The sequence below is a fragment of the Chiloscyllium punctatum genome, chromosome 13, assembly GCF_047496795.1.
Source record: "Chiloscyllium punctatum isolate Juve2018m chromosome 13, sChiPun1.3, whole genome shotgun sequence".
NCBI classification, from domain to species: domain Eukaryota; kingdom Metazoa; phylum Chordata; class Chondrichthyes; order Orectolobiformes; family Hemiscylliidae; genus Chiloscyllium; species Chiloscyllium punctatum.
This window is the reverse complement of record NC_092751.1, coordinates 110,332,119-110,347,229: the sequence shown is the minus strand read 5'-3', so window position 1 is coordinate 110,347,229 and position 15,111 is coordinate 110,332,119. Positions and strand designations below refer to the sequence as shown.

The following is a 15,111-nucleotide window of genomic DNA, read 5'->3' as shown; positions in this document are numbered from 1 at the left end:
GTAACTGGCCAGGTTGGAATTGTTCTGCGTTTTGTGTCCAGGACATACCTGGGCAATTTTCCACAGTATCGAGTAGATGCCAGTGTTGTAACTGTACTGGAACAGCTTCACTAGGGGAGCGGTATCTTCATCAGAATTGTTGCTGGAATGATATAATTAACCAGAAGCCCATAGCTTCTGCAATATCAATTTCTTCATGTCCAAAGTAACATGGCTGAAGAATGGTATCTGTGATGCTGGGGAACTGAAGGAGAGGCTGAGATGGATCATCCACTTGACAATCTGGCTGATGTGGTGAGGGGTGATGAAGGATTTGGAGGTCAGCATGTGGGTGGGGGACTGATCGGGCTCTCTGATGGAGATAATGCAAGGTCCCAGAGGGACAGTGGGTGTGGCCCAATGGGAGAGCAGGCGAGGCCTCACAGGAGAGTATGAGAGTCCCTGTTGGGAGAGTAGGTGGGGCCCCACTGGGGAGTGGGTGGGGCATGGGTATGAAGGTGCCGTAGCAGGAACAAGGCTCAAGGGAGCCTGGGTAAAGTGCCTGTGTGTGGAGCAGAAAGGGGTCTGTATTTGGAGGAGGAGCCAGACCTCTGTAGAATCACAGACAGGATTAGAGCCCTGTAGGAAGTGTGAGGTCTGTGCATGAGCTGTTCCAGAAAATGGGATCCTTACTCCCTTATCCCCCTTGGGTTAATTAAATATCCTTCTTACTCCCCTCAATGATTCCCAGATATTATTTTTCTGTGGAAGGTCAATGTACCATTCCTATCTCTTCCATATCACCCTCTATTATCCATCTCCATCCAACCTTCTCTCAGCATCCTCTATCCATGAAACATATACCCCAGCCAGTCTAATCATCCCATACTGGTCTCCATTCCTGCAACATCCTTGGTATGGTTCCTGTGATGAATTACAGCAGTTCAGGGAGGCATCTCACTACCACCTTCTCAGTGTCACATTGCCTGTTTGCCACCTTAACCACTGAATCAAGCTGCCCCTGTTCCCTTTCTGGAATCTGGGGGTTGGAATTGCAAGCTCCCTCTGTTCCTCTGCCCCATCAGAATCTGACCCATTATTGTCTAATTCTTCTAGGAGAAAATGAGGACTGCAGATGCTGGAGATCAGAGCTGAAAATGTGTTGCTGGAAAAGGGCTCATGCCCGAAACGTTGATTCTCCTGCTCCTTGGATGCTGCCTGACCTGCTGCGCTTTTCCAGCAACACATTTTCAGCAGTGTCTAATTCTTCTGGCTTGTTTACACCTCCCCGTCCCCCAAATACAGCACCTCCCACTTTGCAGGACTGAATTTCTTTGACTACACTGCCAGTCCATTGCTATCTTCCTCATGGCCCACACAGACTACTTCCATTCCATCTACAAATTCCTTCCTCATTTGCATCCTTGATAGGAGCCATTAATGGGAAGAACCTTGGAGAGACTCACAGTGAAACACATCAACGATATTGTTTGCTTTCTGTCACCGGGATACTTTGACCCAAATTGCCACTTCCATTTGCATCTCACGGGCCTTCCTTTTCCTGAACTGTCTGCCATCTGGGCCCTTATCCAGAACCTTGTTGAAATCCAGGTCAACTACATCACACTTGAACTTGAGTAGCCCTTTCTTTGGCATCACATCCACAAACATCCCCTCCCTCCACCACTGATGCTCAGTAGCAGCAGTGTGTACCATCTACAAGATGCACTACAGAAATTCACCAGAGATCCTCAGACAGCACCTTCCAAACCCATGACCATTTCCATCTAGAAGGACAGGGGCAGTAGATACATGGGAACACCACCCCCTGCAAGTTCCCCTCCAAGCTTCTCACCGTCCCACCTTGGAAATATATCGCCATTCCTTCCGTGTCACTGGAATTTCCTCCCTAACAACATTATGGATTAACCTACAGCACACAGTCTGCAGCAATTCAAGAAGACAACTTACCATCACCTTCTCAAGGGCAGCTAGGGAGGGGCAATAAATGTTCAACCAGCCAGCGATGCCCCCTTCCCCACGAGTAAATAAATAAAACCTCATTACCCTCATCAACCAGCTGCTACTTCTTCAAACAATTCAGTCAGGTTCGTCAAATCCATGCTGTCTGTACCCAGTTAATCCTGTTCTCTTTAAATGATGATTTATACTGCCTCAGGGGTTCTCCCTCCTTTTTAAACCTGCTGTGTTCCGTTGCATTGACGTCACCATCATTTCACCAGAGTCCTGTTTGCTGGCAGAGATTGCTTAGAATCCATTGCACAGTGTAAATTGTCGCTGAAGGATATGTCACATGATCCATCGTGCCCTTCCTGTTAAGAAGGGAAATGACTCCAGAATGCCAGTTGTGTGGATTCGAATAGTTACTTCTCACCAGCCTCTGGGTGCCACCTTCCCAGGCAGCTCGGAGGAAACTGAAACTCTCCGAGTCTTTGGAGATTGGGATGAGGAAGGTCTTATTACTGAAGCAGGGGAACCATTGGTGATCCTGTACGTAAAGGCTGAGAAAATGCCAGCTATCCGGGGAATGAAAACCTCTTTCAATCTGTTCGTGTGGGTCAAGTTTTGCAAAACCCCATTGTGAGACTATTTCGCTCCAACCAAGAATAATCAATGTTGCTTTTTGACAAACTCAAGTCTGAAAGAATCTTGTTTTGTGTTTGTTAAGAGCTGAGCTTTGGTCATTTATCGAATTAACCTTCTGTCTCCCCTTTATTATAGGTGCAAAGAGGGTTACCAAGGTGTTCGCTGTGATCAGTATTTACCGAAAACTGATTCAATTTTATCAGATCCAAGTACGTTCAATGTTTTGTTCTTTCTGAGGGGGTAATGTCAGCTGTTGCCATAGTGATATAAGCCTTTGCTGTGAAGTTGCAGAATGGGGGCAAAAGTCCCAAAATCCCAAATCATCATTTGTGTCTGTACATATTTGGACAGTCAATGGATTGTTTTCATGCTGTTGGTTGGGGTCCTAGACAAGACACAGTGTCATTTCCCTCCACATTCTGTGGATATGGAGTGGATAATTAGGTACAAAGAAACCAAATTACTCTGGTAACACCCTGTGGAATTGTACAGTCATCATAATACCAGAGGCCATTCTGCACATCAAGACTAGCCAGCTTTCTGTAGAGCAATTGAGTGAGTTCAGTTCCTCTGCATTTCCCTGTAACCCTGCAAGTTTCTTTCCTTCATGTTCATTTCCAATTTGTTTGTGAAAACATTGATCTTTTCTTCCTCCACCGCCCTTAGAGGCAGCAAGGGCCAACTCTTTCAGGTTCATCTGAAAAGAAAAACTTCTCGCTGCATTTTTTACCCCAAATCTCGAATTTGTGTTCCCCGGTCTCTATTACATTTTCTAGTTATAACACTCAAACTAACATTTTAAGAACTGTCTCCCAATCTAACCTGACACTGTCAAAGTTCAATAGACATGCCCCCAGTTACTCTATCCACCTTAAAACTCTGCCATTCAGTCTGGGTTAACTGTGCCAATCTTTCCTCTCAGAGAATAGCCCTCTTGAATAAATAATATTTTGTGAAATAACAGTAATAGCTCCCCTTGATGGGATACAACAGTTTTAGTGGTGACCTCGAATTATAAGGGTGGAATAAAAGCTAAATAGTGTGGATCCTGGAAATCTGAAATAATAAACTACTGGAGAGAAGAAACAAAAATGGACTCGAAACAGTAACTCTGTTTCTTCCTCCACAGATGCTGAGTTTCTCCAGAACTCCGTGTTTATTCTGTTCCCATCACTTCCTGTTCCTGTTTCCGTCTTCACTGACCAAAAGTTCTGAACTTTACTCATGGGGTGATGTCTTACATGTCCCCGATCCCACACATTCCCAATCCCTCACATTCCCAAACCCTCACAGATCCAATCCCACATTCCCAATCCCACACAAGAAAATTTACAGCCCAGGAACAGACCCTTCGGCCCTCCAAGCCTGAGTCGATCCAAGTCCACTGTCTAAACCTGCCGCCCATTTCCTAAGCATCTGTATCCCTCTGCTCTCCACCTCTGCATCTGTCCAGATGCATCTTAAATGAATCTCCCATGTCTGTCCCTACTTCCTCTGCAGGCACCTACCACTCTCTGTGTAAAGTACTTGCCGCGTGTATCTCCCTTAAACTGATCTCCTCTCACCTGAACACGTGACCTCTCGTTATTGAATCCCTCATCCCTCACCCTGGGGATAAAAGCTTATCTCTATCCACCCTGTCTATACCCTTCATGTGTTTGTAAACCTCAATCAGGTCCCCCCTCAATCTCCTTTTTTCTAATGAAAATAAACCTAACCTACCCAACCTCTCTTCATAGCTAGCACCTTCCATACCAGGCAACATCCTCATAAACCTTCTCTGCCCCCTCTCCAAAGTATCCACATCCTTTTGGTAATGTGGCGACCAGAACTGTACACAGTATTCTAAATGCGGCCGAACCAATGTCTTGTACAACTTTAATATGACTTGCCAGCTCTTATACTCAATACCCCGTCCAATGAAGGCAAGCATACTATATGCCTTCTTGACCATTCTATCCACCTGTGCAGCAACCTTCAGGGTACAATGGACCTGAACTCCCAGATCTCTCTGCTCATCAACTTTTCCCAAGCCCCTTCCATTTACTGTATAATTCACTCTAGAGTTAGACTTCCCAAAATGCATCACCTCACATTTGCCTGGATTGAGCTCCATCTGCCACTTCTCCACCCAACTCTCCAGTCTATCTATATTCTCCTGTATTCTTTGACAGTCCCTTATGCTTTCTGCTACTCCACCAATCTTTGTGTCATCTGCAAACTTGCTGATCATACCAACAGTGCCCTCTTCCAGATCATTTATCTATATTACAAACAACAGTGGCCCCAACACTGATCCCTGTGGAACACCACTGGTCACCTTTCTCCATTTCGAGAAACTCCCTTCAACTACTACTCTCTGTCTCCTGTTGCTCAACCAGTTGGTAACTAACTGTTCCAATAGTGATGGCAGCCCTTCCCATGAACACACACCCTCATCTAAAACTAATCCCTTCCCCCTCCACCACCCCTTTACCTCCTCGTCCCCTCCATTTTCCTCTTCCCCCTCCCCACACCCTTTCCATTCCCCCCACTTCCCACTCACTCTTCCCACTCCCCCCTCTCCTGGTCCCCTCTCCCTCTCCACGCCCAGTTGGGTGCCCTTGCCTTGTTTAGTCAGGACGCTGAGACTTGTTATTGTAATCAATCCATTCATTTGTGAAATGTGGACTGTTATATAAATTGCAGAACCAAAATTACTCCACACTACTCATGGGGTTTCCACTCCCTCCGTCACTCCCCCCATACTCTGCCGAGTGATTTTTCTGCAGTTGGTCCAGTCAGTGACATACTGATCAGATTCTCTCCTCAGGTATTGTGCTGACAATGAGGGATGATGGTGAGGCTGTGACGGTATAAAATGGACTGAAGTCAGTCAACTGGATGTTTCACATCTCTGCCATTTGCAACTGATTGTGTTAATTAAAGGCAGATTAGTAAAACCTGCTGTTAATTTGCAACGACTTGTTTTACATCAAACAGTGAAATTGGGCTGTTACTGATTGGTGTTTAGTTGTAAGACATTTAACGGCCTAAATTTCAGTCGGTTTGTATGTCAAACGAAAGCTGTAATAATTTATTTTTCTGGGGAGTGTGCCATTATTTCTGAATTAGGAAATTAATGAATATTTTGGATTTGAATCTAGTCAGACTGGTTCTGTGAGAGTCTGTGGATCCTTCATTAGGCCTAAAATAGTCTCCAACTTGCTCACCCGCTGGAACTCTTCACTGTCTAGATATTTCCACTGATGAAGGAGCAGCGCTTCCAAATAAACCTGTTGAGCTATGATCTGGTACTAATCAGCCTTTTCAGAGAGGTTATGGTACAGCTCGGGAGTAGGTGGGACTTGAACCCAGGGGTAGGGATACTACTATCACTGTGCCAGAAGAAACCTCTTTCTTCACTGTCTATTGCCCCCAGTGGAACCTTATCCCTGTATTCCCCACCCCCCAGTGGAACCTTATCCCTGTATTCCCCACCCCCAGTGGAACCTTATCCCTCTATTCCCCACCCCCCAGTGGAACATTATCCCTGAATTCCCCACCCCCGGTGGAACCTTATCCCTGTATTCCCCACCCCCCAGTGGAACCTTATCCCTGAATTCCCCACCCCCGGTGGAACCTTATCCCTGTATTCCCCACCCCCCAGTGGAACCTTATCCCTGAATTCCCCACCCCCAGTGGAACCTTATCCCTGAATTCCCCACCCCCCCAGTGGAACCTTATCCCTGAATTCCCCACCCCCAGTGGAACCTTATCCCTGTATTCCCCACCCCCAGTGGAACCTTATCCCTCTATTCCCCACCCCCCAGTGGAACCTTATCACTCTATTCCCCACCCCCCAGTGGAACCTTATCCCTGTATTCCCCACCCCCAGTGGAACCTTATCCCTCTATTCCCCACCCCCCAGTGGAACCTTATTCCTCTATTCCCCACTCCCAGTGGAACCTTATCCCTGAATTCCCCACCCCCAGTGGAACCTTATCCCTGTATTCCCCACCCCCCCAGTGGAACCTTATCCCTCTATTCCCCAACCCCCAGTGGAACCTTATCACTCTATTCCCCACCCCCCAGTGGAACCTTATCCCTGTATTCCCCACCCCCCAGTGGAACCTTATCACTCCATTCCCCACCCCCCAGTGGAACCTTATCCCTGTATTCCCCACCCCTAGTGGAACCTTATCCCTCTATTCCCCACCCGCAGTGGAACCTTATCCCTCTATTCCCCACTCCCAGTGGAACCTTTCCCTGTATTCCTCACCCCCAGTGGAACCTTATCCCTGTATTCCCCACTCCCATGGAACCCAATCCCTGTATTCCCCACCCCCAGTGGAACCTTATCCCTCTATTCCCCACCCCCAGTGGAACCTTATCCCTTTATTCCTCACCCCCAGTGGAACCTTATCCCTGTATTCCCCACCCCCAGTGGAACCTTATCCCTCTATTCCCCACCCCCCAGTGGAACCTTATCCCTCTATTCCCCACCCCCAGTGGAACCTTTTCCCTCTATTCCCCACCCCCCAGTGGAACCTTATCCCTCTATTCCCCACCCCCAGTGGAACCTTATCCCTCTATTCCCCATCCCCCGGGGAAACTTATCCCTCTATTCCCCACCCCCCAGTGGAACCTTATCCCTCTATTCCCCACCCCCAGTGGAACCTTTTCCCTCTATTCCCCACCCCCCAGTGGAACCTTATCCCTCTATTCCCCACCCCCAGTGGAACCTTATCCCTCTATTCCCCATCCCCCGGGGAAACTTATCCCTCTATTCCCCACCCTCCAGTGGAACCTTATTTCTGTATGTCATCTCTGAAAACGTCTTTGGGCCAGGTTCCATTAGCATTCAACAATTCCTGCATTCAGGATGGAAGCTGGGTGTATTTTAAAGGGAGAGTGATAGGAGAGTCAAGGTAGTGATGAGGTGACTCTTGGAGAGCGGTAGATTTGAGTTTATTCTGTTTGTCACCTTTAGGCTCTTATTCTTTCAGAACAGGGAAGGATTTTGTTCCATTAGCTAAACCTCAGCTGAACGTCTACACTACATTGTCACTGCATGTGTTAATGACATATTTTAACAAGATCTTTCCCTGTATTTTATTATTTAATATTGAACTTTTCTGCAAACCATTTGCAAACTACCAGCCCCATTTTGACCTGAGGAACTCCTTCCCCCTTTATCCTGGTCTCCACTCTGTAAACCCAATGTCAATGTCAGTGAGTGCAGGCAGTTGCTGGTGACCCTTTGGCCCATTATGTCCACGTTTGCCAATAAGCTCTTATCTACACTGGTCTCATTTCCCAACATTTGACCCTTAGTCTTGTTTGCTATGGCACATCTTGAGTGATGCCCTTTCAGTTACGAAGTATTTTGTTGCTTAGCTCAGCTGAGAGGGTCTCACCTTCTGAAATTTGTTTTCCCTTTCCTTCGTATTGTGTCTAGTCTGCGAGTCTGTGCTGTCACATCACCAGTCACTGTTATTGTGCCAAATTATGATTTCTGCAGCTAAGCCACTTTTGAAAAATCCTCTAACTTTACACAAGCTAGATCTGGCCGACTGACTGAGTCAGCCTTTGTCACAGTCCTACACCTGCTCATAGCTGCCCAGCAGAGATACGTCTGGAGATGTGCTGAATATTCAGAGACTTTCCTGATATTTTCTTATCACCCTGTCTGGATGTGGTGTGACTCACCTATGGGATAGTTGAGACTTGAACACAGACCTCCTGTCTCAGTGATGGGGATAATTCTCAACAGATTGGGGGCTGGTGAAAGTCTCCTTCACGAATTTACTGTTGCAGGATATTGATAGAGGGAGGTCACTAAGTGGTTCGGAACATGTGTTTTGGTGGGAATGCTGGTGAAATGATCAGCTTCACTGACACTGACAGCAGCTTCTGGAACATTCTAAAGATTAGATAGGCTGAGGTACTCGACTGCTGCATAGGCTGAGCTGCTAGACTCTCTATAGGCTGAGCTGCTAGAATCTCTATAGGCTGAGCTGCTAGATCCCTATAGGCTGAGCTGCTAGATCCCTATAGGCTGAGCTGTTGGACTCCCTATAGGCTTAGCAGCTAGACTCACTTTAGGCTGCGCTGCTAGACTCTCTATAGACTAAGCTGCTAGACTCTCCATGGGCTGATCTGCTAGACTCCCTATAAGCTGAGCTGCTAGACTCTCTATGGGCTGAGCTGCTAGACCCTCTATAGGCTGAGCTACAAGACTCCCGAAAGGTTGAGCTGCTTGATCTCTATAGGTTGAGCTGCTAGACTCCAATAGGCTGAGTTGCTAGACTCTCTATAGGCTGAGCTGCTAGACTCCCTATAGGCTAAGCTGCTAGAATCTCTATGGGCTGAGCTGCTAGACCCCCTATCGGCTGAGCTACTAGAGTTCCTATAGGCTGAGCTGCTTGATCTCTATAGGTTGAGCTACTAGACTCCCTATAGGTTGAGCTACTAGACTCCCTATAGGTTGTGCTGCTAGACTCCCTATAGGCTAAGCTGCTAGACTCTCTGTAGGCTGAGCTGCTAGACTCCCTATAGGCTGAGCTGCTAGACTCCCTATAGGCTACGCTGCTAGACTCTCTGTAGGCTGAGCTGCTAGACTCTCTATAGGCTGCGCTGCTAGACTCTCTATAGACTAAGCTGCTAGACTCCCTTTAGGCTGAGCTACTAGACTCCCTATAGGCTGAGCTGCTGGACTCTCTATAGGCTGAGCTGCTGGAATCTCTATAGGCTGAGCTGCTGGACTCTCTATAGGCTGAGCTGCTAGACTCCCTATGGGCTGATTGCTCGACTGCCTATAGTCTGAGCTGCTAGACTGCCTACAGGCTGAGCTGGTAGACTCTCTATAGGCTGAGCTGCTAGACTCCCTATTGGCTGAGCTGCTAGACTCTCTATGGGCTGAGCTGCTAGACTCCCTATAGGCTGAGCCGCTAGACTCTCTATGGGCTGAGATGCTAGACTCTCTATAGGCTGAGCTACTAGACTCTCTATAGGCTGAGCTACTAGACTCCCTATAGGCTGAGCTGCTAGACTCCTATGGGCTGAGCTACTAGACGCCCTATTGGCTGAGCTGCTAGACCCCCTATAGGCTGAGCTACTAGACTCCCTATAGGCTGTGCTGCTAGCCTCTCTATGGGCTGAGCTACTAGACTCCCTATAGGCTGAGCTGCTTGATCACTATAGGTTGAGCTGCTAGACTCCAATAGGCTGTGCTGCTAGACTCTCTATGGGCTGCGCTGCTAGACTCCCTATAGGCTGAGCTGCTAGACTCTCTGTAGGCTGAGCTGCTAGACCCCCTATAGGCAGGGCTGCTAGACTCCCTATAGGCTGAGCTGCTAGACCCCCTATAGGCTGAGCTACTAGAGTTCCTATAGGCTGAGCTGCTTGATCGCTATAGGTTGAGCTGCTAGACTCCAATAGGCTGTGTTGCTAGACTCTCTATGGGCTGCGCTGCTAGACTCCCTATAGGCTGAGCTGCTAGACTCCCTATAGGCTGAGCTACTAGACCCCCTATAGGCTGCGCTGCTAGACTCCCTATAGGCTGCGCTGCTAGACTCCCTATAGGCTGAGCTGCTAGACTCTCTGTAGGCTGAGCTGCTAGACTCTCTGTAGGCTGAGCTGGTAGACTCCCTATAGGCTGAGCTGCTAGACTCTCTGTAGGCTGAGCTGGTAGACTCCCTATAGGCTGAGCTGCTAGACTCTCTATAGGCTGAGCTGCTAGACTCTCTGTAGGCTGAGCTGCTAGTCTCTCTATGGGCTGACCTGCTAGACTCTCTATAGGCTGAGCTGCAACACTCTCTATAGGCTGAGCTGCTCAACTCCCTATAGGCTGAGCTACTAGACTTCCTATAGGCTGAGCTGCTAGACTTCCTATAGGCTGAGCTGCTTGATCTCTATAGGTTGAGCTGCTAGACTCCAATAGGCTGTGCTGCTAGACTCTATGGGCTGAGCTACTAGACTCCCTATGGGCTGAGCTGCTAGACTCTCTATAGGCTGAGCTGCTAGACTGCCTATAGGCTGAGCTGCTAGACTCCCTATAGGCTGAGATGCTAGACTCTCTATGGGCTGAGCTGCTAGACTCCCTATGGGCTGAGCTGCTAGACTCCCTATAGGCTGACCTGCTAGACTCTCTATAGGCTGAGCTGCTAGACTCTCTATGGGCTGAGCTGCTAGATTCCCTATAGGCTGAGCTGCTAGACTCCCTATAGGCTGTGCAGCTAGACTCTCTATGGGCTGAGCTGCTAGACTCCCTATGGGCTGAGCTGCTGAACTCTCTATAGGCTGAGCTGCTAGACTGCCTATAGGCTGAGCTGCCAGACTCACCATAGGCTGAGCTGTTAGACTCCCTATAGGCTGCACTGCTAGACTCCTATAGGCTGAGCTGCTAGACTCCCTACAGGCTGAGCTGCTGGACTCTCTATGGGCTGAGCTGCTGGACTCTATAGGCTGAGCTACTAAACTCCCTATAGGCTGAGCAGCTAGACTGCCTATAGGCTGAGCTGCTAAACTCCCTATAGGCTGAGCTGCTAGACTCTCTGTAGGCTGCGCTGCTAGACTCCCTATAGGCTGAGCTGCTAGACTCCCTATAGGCTGAGCTGCTGGACTCTCTATAGGCTGAGCTGCTAGACTCTCTATAGGCTGAGCTGCTAGACTCTCTATAGGCTGAGCTGCTATATACCTTTCCAGTAACATTTGAATCTGATGACAGTATTCACTGTTTCAACAATAAAAAGTTCCATGTTCCTCATTTCGGTCTAGTTTGGTTTGAAATGGGGTCCTCACCTTCTGAGTTATGACTAAGAATCCTCGTTGAGCGAGAAAAGTCCGTCTGATATTTATCAGATTGCTTCCTATTGATTAAAAAAAGTGCCAAAATTTGTTTCCAATTGTTCTGCTAACTTCTTAATCCAATCATAGTGATGTCACATTTAAAGTGAGGGGTTTTCATGTTGCTGCTGTGGGTTGTGATCTGATTGGATCTGTCTGCTCACTGTCACTGCAGTGTGTACCTACTTCTCAGGAGATTGAGAATGTTACCTGGGAAACAGGGTATGCCATGTCACAGAGGTCAGGCAAGCTTTGTGGGCTATTTCCTCTGAGATGGTCATTGGTGAATTAACTTAGATTTTACTGCTGTATGTATTCAAAGTTTGAGTGGCAGTGATTGGTGGAACAGTTCAGATTGCTAAATTACCTTTTGCTGATCCAAGGATGAACTCACTGAGATACAGCTCAGTTTCACAATCTGCTAAAGCTGCACCAGAACTGAACACCCAAATCACACACACAGATCGAGCATTTTCTAAATTTAGCACTTATCTGCTATAATTTAATGCAAAATAATGTAACTCCCAGGACTATTTGTTGATTCTTTACCTGACACTATCAGGATACTGAGCTGAATCTGTGGGTAGGGAAGTGCTGTTCTGTCACTGAATCCATATGGAATTCTCAAACAGCAGTCAAATCGCATAAAGAGAGTATCAAACTGCTTAACGATATTCTTTCTTTCTTTCTTTCTCTCTCTCTTTCTCTGATTGTCAAAATCCTCAATGCAGCAGAACATCTGGGAATAGAATTTATGGGTATGGACTCACTCTTGTTATTCTATATCTTTATGTGTGCCGGTTGCATTTTCTGTCTGTCTCAAAGCTTTGGTTTCTGTATGTTTTACCTTGATCTGTTATTTTTCAAACTGTACTTTTGTCTAGTCTCTATTTGTGTCTGCACTTCATTTGCTCTGCCAGTATTCTCAGTCTTTCCACGTCTGATCTTTCTCTCTGCATCTGGTCCCCTTTTCGATGTCTGGTACGCTCCCCCCACCACAGTGTCCGGTCTTACGCCCTCTTGGTGTCTGGTCACCCCCCACCTCGGTGTCTGGTCTCTATGGTCCATTCTGTCACCGTTCTAATTGGCTACTATCCCACTTTGAGGTGTCTGGAACTTGAGATGATGATTTCTGCTCTTTCCTCACTTTTCCCATCAAAGTGAAAATTGACTCCTTTTCTTCTGGGGACTGGCTGTTTGTCCAAAACAGTCAGTGACTCTGGAACTAAAGTAGCGATCTTCAATGTGTCTGTGCACAAGAAGCACTGCAAGGTGTCAGCAGGAATGGACTCTGCTCCTCCCTGCACCCACTCTATCAACTGCCTGCTCCCACTTGGATCATTGGGCTAGAGTTGTTCTGACTTTGATCTAAGTCTTCCTGCCTCATTGTCTCATTTTTTGAATCAGGGTCGTTGAAAACCTCACTTTGTCACTTACCTCAGGGTTTCATCTCCCAGAGCCCTATTCTAAGAGCCTGCTCCATTCAGCTTTATTTTATATTTGACCAATTTCACACCACCCCCTCTCATCATACTGAATAGATGGCAATCTGTGATTCAGCTCTGTCGATTTTTCTTACGTGTAAGTAAAGGTCTCTCTACATTGTCCCCACTCTCAGGACAGGGACAACACAGGGTTAGATACAAAATAAAGCTCTCTCTACACTTTAACTAAAAATAGACTAAAAGTAAACTTTTATTTACTCTAGACTATCCCTATCAAACACTCTCTGCATATAAATTCATGCCTTTATTATCTTTGTTACACTGTTTTTCAACTCATTAGCAGTTTGGGATATCAGATATTTATGATGAAGGAACAAAAGCACACAATTCTGATCGCAGTTTCCTTTCTGTTGCTGACATATTTGGTTAATTCCCTTGTGTGATGGTGATATTTTGTTGATGCCTCAAGTGACTAATTTGAAGTTGAGTTCAGCATGTCCAGCTTATTGTTGCATCAGTTACTCAATGGTTTTACATCTCCTCGGATATGGGTAACGAAAAGGAGTTGCAGTGAGTGAGGGATTTTGTCTGAGCAGCTGTATTAGCTCATCGGCTCTGTGACTATGGACAGAACACCAAAGCATAGTGACATTTCGGAGAATGAGGCACTCAGTGATGAAAATGCATCCCTGGAGAAACACAAAACCACAAATGTGCAGAAACATATTGTTATGAAGATGTCGGTGTACTTTAAAAGAGTTAAAAGCAGCAGAACTACCGGACACAGCACCAAGTGTTCTCAATAAGGTAACAATGTAACATTTGCTCGAACAACTCGATTAGCTCATTGCCTCAAGACAAAAAACAAATTTGAATTCGGCCAATCAATTTAATAAAATATCAAATTCCAATCCAGTTTGAATTTGGTATGTCGACAATCTTAAAAGCCAATGACACAATCCGATGCTTTGGGTGTTTAAGACTGGAGAAAATTGAACAGTTGAGAGAAGAACTGCCAAGCCCAGCATGTAAACAGACTGCCTGAAAATAGCTCTCTTAAAAGTACCTTTTCAATCAGTAACCTGTGATGCAGATATTCCTAAGAAGAAGAAAAGAAGACACAGGAAGATCCGAATAAAAGAACGAAAGCTGCCTGGTTTTGTAAATCTTAATTGGGGGTTTTATCAGACTAATATTATAGAAGGGAAGGTAAAAGGTTAGAGGAAGGAATTGTAAATGGTAGTTAGCAAATTATTCTCTGTTAAACTTTAAGAAATAAAGTTGTTAATTTTTCCTTTAAATAGTTCTGACCACTCAAATTCTAACAGATTACTGCCAAAATAATCTCTTCTGTGTTGCTGGTTTTAAATTAAGCAGGAGGGTTTACCCCGTGTCGTAACATTTTAGTGGCTTGAATCCGTATTCGAACTGGTTTAGACAGATTTGAATAGATTTGGGGATACAGAAAATCCCAGCAGATTTAAACACTTGCAGGTTAGTGCCCTTTTTCTTTAAATAAAACATAGGTGAGACAGTTTGTTTAATTTTGGTGACTTGTGGTTGATTAAGATAAAAGTGAGAGAAATGGCTCTTAAAATTGCTAAAGAGGTTCTGGGATTTGAAGATGATTCTCAAGTTTGCCAAAAAAGTTTAGAAGGAAAGAAAAAGGCCATACTTTTGGAATTAGCATTTGGGTTAACCAAGGACAAAAGGAAAGCTGACATTATAAAGGGGTTACTCAAACACTTCGGTCTGTCAGAGAAACAGACAAGTGCAGTAGAGGTAGAAACACTTAAATTACAGTTGAGGAAAATGGAGTTAGAAGATAAACAAGGATAGAGAGAAAGAGGAGAGAGAGAGAGGGAAAAAAACAGAGAGAAAGTTCTTCACTGAGCAAAGAGAGAGAGAAGAAAGAGAGAGAAAGAGAGAGAATTTGAACTTGAGAAATTGCGACTTAGTCAGCAAAGACAAGTTAACAGGATGGAGATTAAAAGAGAAGGTAGTGATATATATAAATATGTCAAAACTCTGCCATGTTTTGATGATAAAGATGTTGAAGCCTTCTATATTTCATTCGAAAAATTGGCTAGGCAGATGGAGTGGTCTGAGGGTTTGTGGATAATGCTAGTTCAGACTACATTGGTAGGCAGAGCTAGTGAGATATTTGCCGCATTGTCAGATGAGGGGTCAAGAGGTTATGAAGAGGTTAAACAGGCTATTTTAAATGCTTATGAATTGGTACCAGAATCAT

General features: G+C 45.9%; 1 protein-coding gene across 2 annotated transcripts in view; it reads left to right on the top strand.

The window, feature by feature from the left end:
* nrg3a (neuregulin 3a) overlaps positions 1–15,111 on the top strand; it is a 598,767-nt gene that overhangs the window by 558,259 nt on the left and 25,397 nt on the right. Inside the window, exons 3-4 of one of the 2 annotated variants that reach the window (XM_072583593.1) lie at positions 2,722–2,795; positions 12,147–12,173. In XM_072583593.1, coding sequence (XP_072439694.1) covers positions 2,722–2,795; positions 12,147–12,173 — 101 coding nt within the window. The remainder of the gene's footprint in view (positions 1–2,721; positions 2,796–12,146; positions 12,174–15,111) is intronic. The other variant, XM_072583594.1, reaches the window with a different exon arrangement.